General features: G+C 48.5%; 1 protein-coding gene across 1 annotated transcript in view; it reads left to right on the forward strand.

Annotated features, from left to right (window-relative positions):
* Positions 1-14,521, forward strand: part of AHI1 (Abelson helper integration site 1) — a 420,928-nt gene that overhangs the window by 107,902 nt on the left and 298,505 nt on the right. The window contains exon 9 of the mRNA XM_077486810.1: positions 6,039-6,218. Coding sequence (XP_077342936.1) covers positions 6,039-6,218 — 180 coding nt within the window. The remainder of the gene's footprint in view (positions 1-6,038; positions 6,219-14,521) is intronic.

The following is a 14,521-nucleotide window of genomic DNA, read 5'->3' on the forward strand; positions in this document are numbered from 1 at the left end:
CGCTTACGCTCCACTATGTGAAGGGGGTCTTTAGGATCATAGCTGCAGCCATGATCCTGGTGTCACTGCTTCCTGCTGTGGTGATTCAAAGAAGTTCAACCCTGGATGATACTCCTTTGGATATGTTTTGTCTCTTCTTTAATATGGGCTGAAGTAACATTTTACAATGAATACACTGAAGGGGGAAGTCTTTGCTCTGGCAAGACATGCTGGCCTCTTATTCTCTATTAAAGACTTTTGTTCAGGGGATGGCTCTCATTTGTACACCTACAGTGGGGAAAATAATTGTTTGATCCCCTGCAGATTTTGTTAGTCTGTCCACTTACAAAGAAATGAAGGGTCTATCATTTTTATCATGGTTGTATTTTAAATTATAGGGACAGCATATCAACCAAAAATCCAGAAAAAACACATGATACAAATGTTCTATTGAGTTGCAGTTCAGCGAGTAAAATAAGTATTTTATCCCCATTTAAAACATGACTTAGTACTTGGTGGCAAAACCCTTGTTGGCAAGCACAGCGGTAAGACGGTTCTTGTAGTTGTTTACCAGGGGTTTTGTTCCATTCTTCTTTACAGATCTTCTCTAAATCCTTAAGGTTTCTTGACTGTTGCTTGGCAACTCAAAGTTTCAGCTCCCTCCATACATTTTCTATAGGATTAAGGTCTGGAAACTGGCTAGTCCACTATAGACCTTTAATGTTTCTTTTTCTTCAGCCACTACTTTGTTGCCTTGGCGATATGTTTTGGGTCATTGTCATGCTGGAAACCCATCCAAGACCCATCTTCATTGTTCTGGCTGTGGGAAGAAGGTTCTCATCCAAGATTTTTAAATTTACACTGCATGGCCCAGTCCATTGGCCCCTCAATGCAGCAAAGTCAGTCTGTACCTTTAGCAGAGAAACCGACCCAAAGCATAATGTTTTCACCTCTGTGCTTGACTGTAAGGATGGTGCTCCTAGGGTCATAGTCAGAATTTTTTTCCCCTCAAAACACGGCGAGTCAAGTTAATGCCAAAGAGCTCAATTTTGGTCACGTCTGACTTCAGATGAGCCTGTACATGTGCCTTCTTGAGGATAGGAACCTTGCGGGCGCTGCAGGATTGCAATCCATGGCGGCATATTGTGTTACTAATGGATTGTTTTACGGATGCACTGATACCGGTACTGATACCGGCATTTGAGCGCGTATCCGTACTCACCCAAATGCTGCTGATACAAAAACTAATACTTTGCAGTGCGATTTGCATCAGTACAAAATGAATGGGTGCAAATCGCACTGCAAAGAATCACATGCGAACAGGAATGTAGTGCAATTCCTGTCTGATTCGCATGAGATTTCCCCCAACGCTCCTGTTTATATTGAAAGGGATTAGTGCCATCTACTGGGCAGTTTAAAAAATGTTTAATTCCTGAGTGGAGAGCCAGAGCGTAGCTAGCGGAGAGAGGATGGCACGGCCAGCCTGGGATGGGAAAATGTCCACCTTGGGTAATACATTGTTGCTGGGCCTCCCTATCCTGGATTCGGCCATGCAAGGGTCTTCAGAGGACGTTGTGGACCGACCGATGTGGATGGAGGATTTCCTGTGACTTTATACCCCATTCCTGTGTGGCTGCTTCTCTCTATGCGTTTATGATCTGGTGTCGCTGACATGCAGGTCCATCAGCTCTGGTAAGAGTTCACATTCTTGCTTACCTTTGTTGATGCCATTACCTTCAGAGGTTCAGTTTGTTGCTGGCTTTTCCTGTCTATGGATTGTTTTGGTTTGACGGATTTACCAAGCATTTGGATGGACTTTGTGGACTTACTTATGCACTTAATCACTTCATTTGTGTATATTTTGTTAGCTGTTTATATATTTACAGTATACATTATTTAGACACTAGCGCTACATTTCTATTTTTTCCTTTTTACATGAATATTTGTCACATTCTTATGTAGCATCTGTATTTAAATTCTCTCACAGATTAGTGCAGTACTTTTCTTTACGTTTACTGTGTTTACTGGTGGGGGAAGGTCATATGTCATTAACTGGAGGGGGGGGGGATCATCTGTCTTTACCTGGTGGAGAAAGGGGGTCATCTATCATTACCTGGTAGGGGATCATCTATCATTACCTGGTAGGGGAAAGATGGCCATCTGTCATTACCTGGGGGGGGGGGGGGGGGTCATTTGTCATCACCAGGAGGGGGAGTATTCTGTCTTTACAGGAGAAAGGGGTCACCCACTATTCTAAATTGGGGGGCTCCTGAAGGAGGGGGTCATCTGTCATTACCAGGAGGAAGCAGGAGTCCGGGGGGGGGGGGGACATTTTTCTCAACATCCTGCACCTCCACATAACTGCAGTCTGGCCATAAGAGATGTAACTGGATGCTATTTAATAATGTAAAAAAAATAAAGGTGTGATATCCGCAGTGGACACACTCTTTTCAGCCCCCGGCCCAGCACAGTACCCCCCTCCCACCTTGCTCCGCCCTGCATGTGTACACAAGGTGGGGTCAAGCTGGCCACACGCTGAGCTGAAAGCAGTGGGCTTGTATGTGAATCTAGAAGACGGGGTTCATCCAAGCAAGGTCCGCTGAGTTTTCTCTTTTACATACAAGCCCACCACTTTCACCCTGCACCCACCTTGTGTGCACATGCAGCCAGAATAGAGTTGCCACCTCATCCCTTTAAATCTGAATGCATAATAATTACACAGGTTCTGTGGCTGATTAAGGTGGTAATTAAACTCGGTGCCTTATCTGCATTAAATTAACCTCAGAACCTGTGTAATTCATATGTGTTTGGGTTTAAAGGGATGAGGTGTCAACCCTAAACCAGAAGCAGGAGAGCAAGATGAAAGACAGCCACCATACAGCTACCATAATTTGGTGAGTGGTGGGAATATCTTGGCACAAGGTGAAAGCAGTAGGTGGTAGTGGGGGGGCCCCAGGTAAAATTTTGCTTTGGGGCCCACAAGCTTCAAAATACGCCTCTGCTGTGAGTTCTAATATTGTTTAAACTGACTAGATGGCACTTTAATCCCTTACTAGACACATGCGCGCACACACAGGAGCGTTGTGGGAAATCGCATGCAATTCAGACAGGATGCACACTGCATTCCTGTTCAAATCGCATTCAATTTTTTTGCAGTGTATTGACCCAAATCACACTGCAAAGTATTGGTACTTGGTATTAGCGAGTACTTGCCCAGAAAGTAACAGTACTCCTTGCTAAAAAAAAAAAAAAAAGTGGGATAAGCGCATCCCTAGTTTGTTTAGTGACTGTGGTCCCAACTGCCTTGAGATCATTCACATGCTCCTCCCATGTAGTTCTGGGCTGATCTCTCCCTTTTCTCATGATCAGCCTTACCCCATGAGGTGAAATCTTGCACAGAGCTCCAGATCGAGGGTGATTGAAGATTATTTTGAAGGTAATCGCTCCAACAGTTTTCTTCTCACCAAGTTCCTTGCTGATGGTGTTGTAGCCAATTCCAGCCTTGTGCAGGTCTACAATCTTGCCCCTGAAGTCCTTTTGACAGTTCTTTGATTTTGCCCATGATAGTGAGGTTTGAATGGAAGAAAGAGATTCTGTGGACAGGTGTCTTTTTTTTTTATACACATAACGAGTTGTCGTTAGGAGCACCTTTTTTAATTTGACAGGACTAATCTGTGTACTATATAATACAAGCACAACATATAAATCGAGAAGAAAATAATAGAAAGCCTGTAATAACATTTTCACAAAAGGCACCAAAACGTGTCCACAAACATAGCAGCCTCCACCAACAGTGAATTCTAAATGCTCACCTCGGCATGTGGACCCCTGAGTAAATCAGTCAGGTCACATGAGCAGTCCCTTTATAGGGTAAATACACGGATCCACTAGACAGCTGAGACGCTAGAGATAAATATGGGCTGGTAACAGCTCCCCCGTATCATAGCCACAGGCTCCAATGTTTTCATACATAGAATAATAAGAGGTGCAATATAGTGCTCTCCATTGGATAAATAAAAAGCATTTATTAAAAAATATATTGCACTTACAATTCAAGCATTGTACCCCAGTGCTAGGGTAATGAAGCAGACTGACAAGACACTCCTTTCACGAGAATCAACGGAGGATGCGGGTGAGGTCACTTAAGTCACGTGGTTCCGTACGCGTTACGTCCCAAAAGGGGCGGAACTTCATCAGCGGTCTGTGCACTACATGAGCACATACTGTAGCCATTCTGTGGGAGCCAGAATTATTGTTGGTTAGTAGGGGATCAAATACTTATTTTTCTTACAAAACTGTAACTGCAGCTAGCTGATGCCATAACAACAATATTCCTCTTCAGAGTACCGACGTATAATGATGGTGGCCAGTCAGCAAATGGTTTTACAGATACTTACAATGGGCTATATTGAATAAGTACACACTTTTGAAGGTTCTGGTTAGCAAGAGTCCTGTAGAATTTTTTTTTTCCATACATTTTTTTTTTAAGCCCTGATGAAGGGTTTTTTTGGCCCAGAAACAAGTTGGATACAAATGTGTATGGACTTCTAAGAGAAACGACTTGCACTCTTTTTGTTTATCGTTATTGTATTTTGTTAGTGGAGACTTTATCCCACCATTGTTTGGACGTGAGATATCCTGCCATTGTTTGGATGTGGTAAAAGCAATTAGAGTTTATCTCTCAGCTACAGTTTTAAGCCCTGTACACATGGTCAACATTCTGTCCATGTGTATGTCGGTCTTTCAGACATGCATGCTGGAAAACCAGCAGCTGACCAACTCCCAATCAGTGCTCTTATCCAATAGCAGAGAGCACTGATCGGAGTGTTCTGGCGGAGTGGCGCCCCCCTGTCAGAACACAACAGCTCAGCGAGAAACCACTGGACTAACCTCACATGGTTTGCACACTCCCAATGGAGCTGTCAGGCTTTTATTTTGTGCAACCGCTAGGTTGCATGAAAAAAAAAACTGTAATGCTGCATACACACGACCGGACTTTTCGGCGGACTAGGTCTGATGGTCTTCCTGATGGACTTTCGGTGGAGGTCTGACAGACTTTCTGAACGAACTGACTTGGCCACACACGACCAGGCTAAGTCCGTTCGAAAGTCTGTTAGTTTTGAACGTGATGACGTAAACAGGACTAAACAAGGAAGTTCAGTAGCCAATAGCTGCCCTTGCATCTTATTTGGCCCATCAGACTAGCACACAAACGGTTTTCCCAATTTTTAGTCCGTCGGACTTGAGTCTGTCTGATAGATTTGAAACATTCTATTTCTAGGTCTGTCTGATTTTTTTATTTATTTTTTTATAAAAAACTGTTGGACTAGCCCACACACGATCAGATTGTCTGATAGACTGATCCTGTCGGACCTAGTCTGCCGGAAAGTCCGGTCGGGTGTATGCGGCATAAGTGTGTACCTGGCTTTACTCTGAGGACAAACTTTTCATCATTACTAAGGGCCTGGAAGGAACATATTGCCCACTCAGAACTATTGCTTGGAGGCTTAAGCAGATCATCATTTAAACCTATAGATCTAAGGAGAAGGTTCCACCATTTTCTGTCAATGCAGACTCCTCTAGGTTAGTGACTGCCTTATGCAATTTTCAGAATCAGAAACTAACTTTTTTACCATGTGGATTTTCAGACTTAATGTTCTAAGGGTAGCCCCTGGAGCTTCAATCTTCCTAGTTGTATATTGTTATTTGGAGTAATTGTTAGGTTTACTGTGTTGTCCACCCCTCAGTTGGGTTGCTTTTGAATGTCTCTCTTGTCCCAGAATTACCCCTGTGTTCCCTAATGACCAATAAAGAAAATATTTTTGTACTTGCCATAAAATCCTTTTGGCGTTCATTTATATTCTACTACTACTATTACTAATGCTTTTCCACGAAATTGGAGCTTAATGAGAGTGGGAAGGATTAGAACTGTCTGAATAACAGCTTTGTTGCTAGCGTCAATTCTCTTGTAGGCATCAGTATAACCCTCATGTCTCAGAATTAACCTTGTCCCCTAATGAACTCCCAAGAAAATAAAATCCTCTTTTATTTCATTTCAGGTTGTAGGGGCCAATGAAGCGCTCAACGTAGATAAAAAGTTACGTTTACAGCTTTACTATCCTCCTCGATCCCGTATTACCTCCATCACTCCTGTTTACGATTGGTGGTTAAAATATCCCAGAAATCAGTACCCTTCCACTTTATATGTGACCATTAAAGGACTAAAGCTGCCAGACAATGTAAGTATCTCCTAGTATCATTTAAAATATGCAAAATATCATTTAAAATGCTCCTGTGTCCAGCCTATGGTAAGTTTAATATTTTACTCATTCTTGACAAGCAGTAAAAGGGCTTTAAAACTGACTTTCAGACCTCTGTAACTATAGGCACTATAGAGAAATGAATCTCAAAAAAATCGTAGCTGAAGCACTGAAATCACAGCTCCTCTCCCCTAAGGCTAAATTTACATAGACGCTGAATTTTAAAACAGACTTTAACGTTCCTAAAGTATTAATGTGTGTTTCTCAAATTCTTAAATGTCTTGTAGGATTGCTGTGTGTTTTATTTTATTTTATTTTTTATTTTTTTTACAATGCTAAAATGGTAAAGTATCATTTGATGCTTTGCAGCACTATATAAATATGCTGTAAAAGGTGCCTTTGTATGGCATGTTTGCGGGGCATTTATTTCTTTTTTTAAGTAAATGGAGGAGGTTGAAAGCTCAACGGCGGGTGAGAGACGTTCGGATCCACTGGCTGGCGTTCGGGTACTGTAAGCGGTGCGTTCGTAAGGAACGCACGGCGTGAGTGGACAGAGTTTTGCGTTCCGGCGTCCGGAAGTGGGAGAGACGCACTTCCGCCGGACTCGCGTCATCAGGGGTGCCACGGGACCTGTTCCAGTCCTTTGGGCACAGCGGTGTGGTTACAGGGCTGTCTGGAGCGGTGTGAAGGCTCAGGGAGACTGAGTAAGACACTGGAACCATGGAGGGCACAGTTGTGCAGGTGGACTCCAGTTCGACAGGTTCCAGCACCTCTCAGGTAAGCTTGGTGAGGGCAGACCAGTACTTACACCGGGGGGTGGAGGGGTCACTCTGACCTAGTACCCTCCCGGGGTGGGGAACCTGCTGGTGAGGGGGGCACTTCCTAGGCAGACCCTAGAAGCACAGTGGTGTGGTCAGGGGTGGTATTTTAATGGGACCCTGTTTTTCTTTGTTTTTAGGTCAAACAGGACAGAGCCCAGATACCTTTGCCCAGAAGGAAATGTGCCGTGTGTGGGGCTAAGTTAGGCACCGGTTGGGAGAAGCCGCTTTGCCCGGATTGTGTCAGTAGCCTGGTGAAAGAGGACTCGGTGGCAGCTTGCCACAAAGTTTTGACATCTGTGAAGGATGAAATAGCATCCACTTTTCAGTCATTCAAGAGCATGATGGATAGGATGCAGGGTCCTTCTGTCTTTTTAACCAGGGTCGTGAGTATGCCCTCCTTGTCTGAACCAAGTCAGGAGGAGGAGGTTGATAAGGAGAGAGTACCAGTTAGAGCGCACGCAGGATGGGAAGAAAGCTTTCCCAGAGAAGAAAAAGAAAGCTGAAGGAAAGCACTTTTTTAAAAGGCTCTAGGCAGCAGAACCTGCAGGAAAGGGAGGTTCGCCCCAAAAAACATTGGTCGGGTCACAAGGGAAGGGGCAGAGGAGGAATCTTATTCAATCCTCCTCAACCCTCCCCTAAAACCCAGTGACTCCTGTGTCCCGGTGGGAGGAAGGCTGGGGAAGTTCCTTCCACAATGGGATACTTCAACCGAAAGTCTGTTCATATGAGATGTAATAAGGAACGGCTACAGGTTGGAGTTTGGTTCAGTTCCCCTCCCGAATTTTCAGGTAACAGGCTACCAAGGGACCAAGAGAAGGCAAAGGCTCTGGGTCTTCTTCTGGGAGATCTGGTAGACCAAGAAGTACTGGTGCAGGTGCCTCCAGAGGAGCGAGGCTTGGGGGTTTACTCCCACATGTTCGTGGTAAAGAATCCTTCGGGGAAATTCAGGCTGATACTGAATCTCTGCCCCCTGAACAGGTTCATAAAATACAAGCGGTTCCGTATGGAGTCAATCTTCTCGGTAACCAAGTTTCTGTTTCAGGGTTGTCACATGGCCACCGTGGATCTCAGGGATGCATATTTGCATGTCCCGATTCATCCGGAATCCCAGAGGTTTCTCAGGTTGGCTGTAAGGATGAACACGGGAGTGGTACACCTCCAGTTTCGAGCTCTCCCTTTCGGGCTCTCGGCCTCGCCAAGGATCTTTACAAAGGTACTGGCAGAGGCGCTGGCCCCGTTAAGGCTCAGGGCTATAACGGTGATTCCATATCTGGATGATCTACTGTTTATAGCTCAGTCAGCCCAACAGCTGCAGAAGGACGTGCAGGAGGCCTTGGGTTTCCTGCGTTCACTGGGGTGGCTGATAAACCAGGAAAAATCCCAGTTGACCCCCTCACAGGAGGTCCTGTATTTAGGATACAGGATCTCTTCGGTGGAAGAAAGTACTTTATCTACGTTTATACATTATCACCTTTAACCACTAGAGATCCGCGCTATAGCCAAATGACGGCTACAGCGCGGACCTCCTTTGCCGGGACTACGTCTATTGATGTCGTCCCGTGCACGAGCGGCCTGCGCGCCCCCTGAGGGGCGCGCTCTGTGACCAGCGAGTCTGAGACTCGCCTGATCACGGATCCGAGCAAGGGGTCGATCCCGACCCCTTACCACGTGATCAGCTGTCAGCTAATGACAGCTGATCATGTGATACAACGGAGCCGGTAATCGGCTATTTTTCCTCCTCGCGCTGACAGCGCGAGGAGAAAAAAAAAGCTGATCACCGGCGGCCGTGATCGGGACATCAGTCCCGATCACGGCCAGCTTACCAGTGCCCACCTGCCCCCTGCCAGTGCCACCTCAGGAATAAATAAGTGCCACCCAGCAGTGCCCACAGTGCCACACATCAGTGCCCACAGTGCCACCCATCAGTGCCCACAATCTGCCTCAACAACGGTGCTGCACCCCAGTGCCACATCCATGCCCATCAGTGTCATTGTTAAGAACTTCGGGTATTGAGTCTGACTTAGTGGAAGGGGACCTCTCTTACGGCTCTGGTTCTGGTCTCACTGGAATGGGAACAGAGAGACCGGAGCACAGTGGGGTAGGAGAGTCCAGCCAGGTGCAGCAGCAGGTGTCAGGAGATGAGGATCCTCTGAAGCAGGAACTCTCTGTAGCAGGGAAGCAGAAGACTGCAGGCCACTGGATCAGGATGGATGGATGGATCCTCCGGAGGCAAGGTAGCAGATACAGGAACAGGCAGGAGACAGCAGAGGTATCAGGTGCAAGCAAGGTTCGGCAACAGGAAATCAGTCCAAGAAGGGTCAAACAAGCCGGGGTCGGAGCAGGAGAGGTCAGCAAGGTCAGACGGAGCCGGGTCAGATATCAGATAGGTAGCAGGTAGGTAAACAGGTATTCTCAGGCACTAGCTGCAGACGAGACAGCACAGAACCACTGCAACTGCGCCTTTAAAAAGGGCCACTGGCGCCAATCGAGCTAACGCTCGTCCGTGCGTGCGTGTACCGCGCGCACATACGATCGACGTGCACCCGCGCGCGTTGGAAGACGCTCGTGCCCACGACGACCCGCGGCACGAGTGCGCGTACGTAAAGTCAATCGTACGGAACGGACGGATTCCGGACATTGCCCCCCCCACAATGGGCAACCTCCGGGTGCCCCAAGTGGCTCTTTTCTCCGGGTGTGCAGCAAAGAAGGCTCGGATCAGTCTATCAGCATGTATATTGGAAGCAGGTTCCCAAGAATTATCCTCCGGGCCATAGCCCTTCCATTTAATTAGAAACTGACCTTGTCCCCGTCGTTTTCTGAAATCCAGAATGGCCTCCACTTCAAATTCCTCGCTGCCATCAATCAGCACGGGGTCAGGTGGCCTTGTTTCTCTACCAGGGAAGGGATCAGGTACAGCAGGCTTGAGAAGAGCTACATGAAAAACTGGGTGTATTCGCATGGAATCAGGCAGGGACAACTCATAAGACACCTCGTTAATCCTCCTCTTAACGGGAAACGGGCCCAGAAACTTGGGTGCCAATTTCCTGGAGGGACATGCTAGTTTTAAATTAGAAGAAGACAGCCATACCTGGTCCCCGACTTGAAGGATCAATTCGCCCCTTCTTCCACGGTCAAAACTCTTCTTGATGTCAGCCTGAGCCTTGGTTATGACCTCCTGCAGGGTCCGATTATTCTGCTGGAGAAAGGATACCGTATCCTGTACTGCTGGCACATGAGATTCTGTAAGAACATCGGGAAGAAAAGACAAGTTAAAACCGTAATTGGCAAAGAACGGGGACTGCCCGGTGGTGGCATGGCTGGCATTGTTGTAGGCGAATTCCGCCAGTGGTAACAGGGAAACCCAATTGTCTTGGACAAAAGAAGAAAAGCACCTAATATACTGCTCGAGGGTCTGATTGGTGCGCTCCGTTTGCCCATTGGTCTGTGGGTGGTAGGCAGAGGACAGGGCCAAATCGATCTTTAAAGACTCACAAAGGGCTCGCCAGAAACGGGAGGTGAACTGAACCCCTCTATCAGACACGATATTGGTGGGCACCCCGTGGAGCCTGATTATTTCTTTAATAAAGACATGGGCAGTCTCGGTCGCGGAGGGGGTTCCCCTTAAGGGTAAGAAGTGTGCCATCTTGGTCAGACGGTCACAAACTACAAAGATGGCAGTGCAGTTCTCAGACGGGGGAAGTTCCACAATAAAATCCATAGTGATCATCCGCCAAGGGCGGTCGGGTGCGGGAAGAGGTTTAAGCAGCCCCCAAGCCCGAATTCTGGGAACCTTATTCCGATTGCATACGGGGCAGGAACTTACATACTGCTTGCAAAACTCCCTCATTCCTGGCCACCAGAAGGAGCGCTGTACCAGTTCAAAAGTCTTACGGACACCAAAGTGCCCAGCGAGTGGGTGGTCATGAAGGAGGCCCAAAACCTTAATTCTCACATCTTCGGGGACGAAGATCAGGTTATCCTTCCAAAACAAACCTTCTCTGGACGCTAGTGAGAGTCCCGGGGGACAGGAAGATGTGGAGGAAGCACTCCTTAGCAGAGACACTAGGTCTGGCTGAATGAGTAGGAAGGTGTTAGCAGGGAGGATGGTATCCGGGGGTGTGATGTCCTTGGGGCTGTCAAACATACGGGAAAGGGCATCAGGCTTGACGTTTCTTGATCCAGGGCGATAGGTTATGTGGAAACAGAACCGGGAGAAAAAGAGGGCCCAGCGAGCCTGCCGAGGTTTTAAGCGTTTTGCGGTACGGAGGTACTCGAGGTTCTTGTGGTCCGTGTAGATGAGCACAGGGTGTATCGCCCCCTCGAGTAAGTATCTCCACTCCTCCAAAGCAGACTTGATGGCAAGTAACTCCCGGTCGCCCACATCATAATTCTTCTCCGCCGGAGAGAGTTTTCGGGAAAAGAACCCCACGGGGTGCATCAGGTCGTCTTTACCTAAGCGTTGGGAGACCACTGCCCCTACTGCTATCTCGGAGGCGTCTACCTCCAGAATATAAGGTCTAGATGGATCCGGGTGGCTAAGGATAGGAGCAGAGGTGAACAGGTCCTTAAGTCTTTTGAAGGCGGCCTGGGCTTCAGGGCCCCAATGGAAGCGCGTATTCAGTTTGGTGAGCTGGGTGATGGGCGAGATAATGGCTGAGAAACCCCTGATGAATTTTCTATAAAAATTGGCAAAGCCCACAAAGCGTTGGATGCCTTTCTTGTCAGAGGGGGCTGGCCATTCGAGGACAGCAGCGACCTTCTGCGGGTCCATCCTGATGCCCGCTGGAGAGATTTCAAGGCCGAGGAATTGGATCTCCTGTTGTTCGAATTTACACTTTTCGGCTTTAGCGTAGAGTCCATGTTGCCGGAGCCGAAGCAATACTCTGCCAACGTGTCCCCGGTGCTGCTCCAGGGACCCAGAGAAGATCAGGATGTCATCGAGGTATACGATGACGAAGATATCCAAGAAGTCCCGGAAGACGTTGTTAATTAAGTGCTGAAAGGTAGCTGGGGCGTTGCATAACCCGAAAGGCATCACCAGATACTCGTAGTGCCCAAAACGAGTTCGGAACGCAGTTTTCCATTCGTCACCTGCTCGAATGCGGACCAAGTCTAGCTTAGCAAGTCTAGCTTAGTGAAGATAGTGGCCGACCTTAGCTTTTGGAAGAGTTCTGGAATCAGGGGTAGAGGGTAGCGGTTTTTAATTGTGACCCTGTTCAGCTCCCGGTAGTCCACACAGGGTCGAAGGGTCTGGTCCTTCTTAGTAACAAAAAATATTCCAGCCCCGGCAGGAGATGTAGAGTGCCGGATGAACCCCTTTTGGAGGTTCTCAGAGATGTATGTCTTCAGAGCCTCCTGTTCTTTCTCGGACAACGGATAGACTCGTCCAAACGGGATCTCTGCCCCAGGGAGGAGCTCTATGGGACAGTCATAGGGGCGATGCGGGGGTAAGGAATCAGCCCCCCGTTTACTGAAAACGTCCAGAAACTCATGGTAAGGCTCGGGGACGGATTGACATAAGTCCAGATCTGGGTCTAGGCTGAGAAGAGTTCCGGATTGTTCAGAAGCCCCTGAAAAGCAGTGGTCCTGGCAGTAAGAGGAGAGGAACTTCACCTCCCCCGAAGTCCAGTTAATGGAGGGATTGTGGGCCTGCAGCCATGGGATGCCCAGAATCACAGGAAAAAGTGGGGATGAAATTACATCAAGGATCAGTAGTTCCGTGTGTTGGCAAAAGGTGGAGGTAGGTAGTGGAAGGGTCTCCTGGGTGACTCGGCCGGACTTAATCTGGGACCCATCAGCCAAGAAGATAGCGAGTCCATGAGTCTTTTGCTTGAGTGGAATGGAGTGTAGGTCGGTGAAGGCGGAATCAATGAAGCAACCGCAGGCTCCGGAGTCAAGGATGGCGTTGACGTGGATCGTTCTTCCCGAAAGCTGAAACGAGAGCAGAAGGGCGACATGGAGAGAGTTGGAGGGAGAAATACAGGTACTGCGAGACACTGAAGAAAGGCACTTACGTGACTTCACCGGACAGTTGGCCACATAATGTCCGGAGCCGCCACAGTATAGACACAAGTTCATCTGACGGCGGCGGGCTCGCTCTTCAGGTGACAGGGAAGGTCGGAGAAGTCCAAGCTGCATAGGTTCCTCAGGAGCAGGAGGCACGCTGGCAGGTCCTCTTTGAGGGAGAGGAGAGAAGAAAGGTGTGGAAGATGGGGTCCTGGCCATCATCCAGGCAGGTCTCAGTGGTTGGGAGGAGCGTTCGGCCCTGCGCTCGCGAAGTCTGCGGTCTATCTGAATGGCCAGAGCAATCAAGTCCTCTAAGGCGTCGGGAGCGCCAACGCGAGCCAACTCGTCCTTGAGACCTTCAGACAGGCCCATGCGGAATTGGTGTCTAAGGGCCGACTCATTCCACTGGGTATCTGCAGTTAATGCAGATTCTGCGGTGGCAGCCCGTTGGGGGTCATCGTAAAGCTGTGCCATCCCTTCGAAGAAGGTGGAGAGGGTCTGTGTAAGGGGGCTGTCATTCTCCAGGAGATGGTGGGCCCAAGACTGAGGTTCTTCTTGCAAGAGAGAAATGACGAAACCCACCTTAGTCGCCTCCAGCGAAAAAGTCCTGGGCTGGAGGGCAAAGTAAAGCTGGCAGGCGTTGCGAAAAGCCCGGAACTTGGAGCGATCCCCAGAAAATCTTTCCGGAATGGGAACCCTAGGCTCAGGTGGGAGCATCATGACTGCCGAATGAGCTGCAGGCTGGGCAGGAGGAGGCTGAGGTGTGGTGTCTGGAGACCCTGAAATGGAGAGATGCTGGACCCGCTCCTCCAATCTGGTGTAGCCATCCTGCAGGGACTTCACGGCCTGGGTGAGAGCCGCAAGGTGAGAGCAAATCTCCTTCATGGCGGAGGCCCCTTCCGCAGACTCAGACATGGCTGTCTCGTACTGTTAAGAACTTCGGGTATTGAGTCTGACTTAGTGGAAGGGGACCTCTCTTACGGCTCTGGTTCTGGTCTCACTGGAATGGGAACAGAGAGACCGGAGCACAGTGGGGTAGGAGAGTCCAGCCAGGTGCAGCAGCAGGTGTCAGGAGATGAGGATCCTCTGAAGCAGGAACTCTCTGTAGCAGGGAAGCAGAAGACTGCAGGCCACTGGATCAGGATGGATGGATGGATCCTCCGGAGGCAAGGTAGCAGATACAGGAACAGGCAGGAGACAGCAGAGGTATCAGGTGCAAGCAAGGTTCGGCAACAGGAAATCAGTCCAAGAAGGGTCAAACAAGCCGGGGTCGGAGCAGGTGAGGTCAGCAAGGTCAGACGGAGCCGGGTCAGATATCAGATAGGTAGCAGGTAGGTAAACAGGTATTCTCAGGCACTAGCTGCAGACGAGACAGCACAGAACCACTGCAACTGCGCCTTTAAAAAGGGCCACTGGCGCCAATCGAGCTAACGCTCGTCCGTGCGTGCGTGTACC

The sequence above is a fragment of the Lithobates pipiens genome, unplaced genomic scaffold, assembly GCF_037356315.1.
Source record: "Lithobates pipiens isolate NorthernLeopardFrog02 unplaced genomic scaffold, aLitPip1_a1.2 Scaffold_18, whole genome shotgun sequence".
In the NCBI taxonomy this organism is placed as follows: Eukaryota; Metazoa; Chordata; class Amphibia; order Anura; family Ranidae; genus Lithobates; species Lithobates pipiens.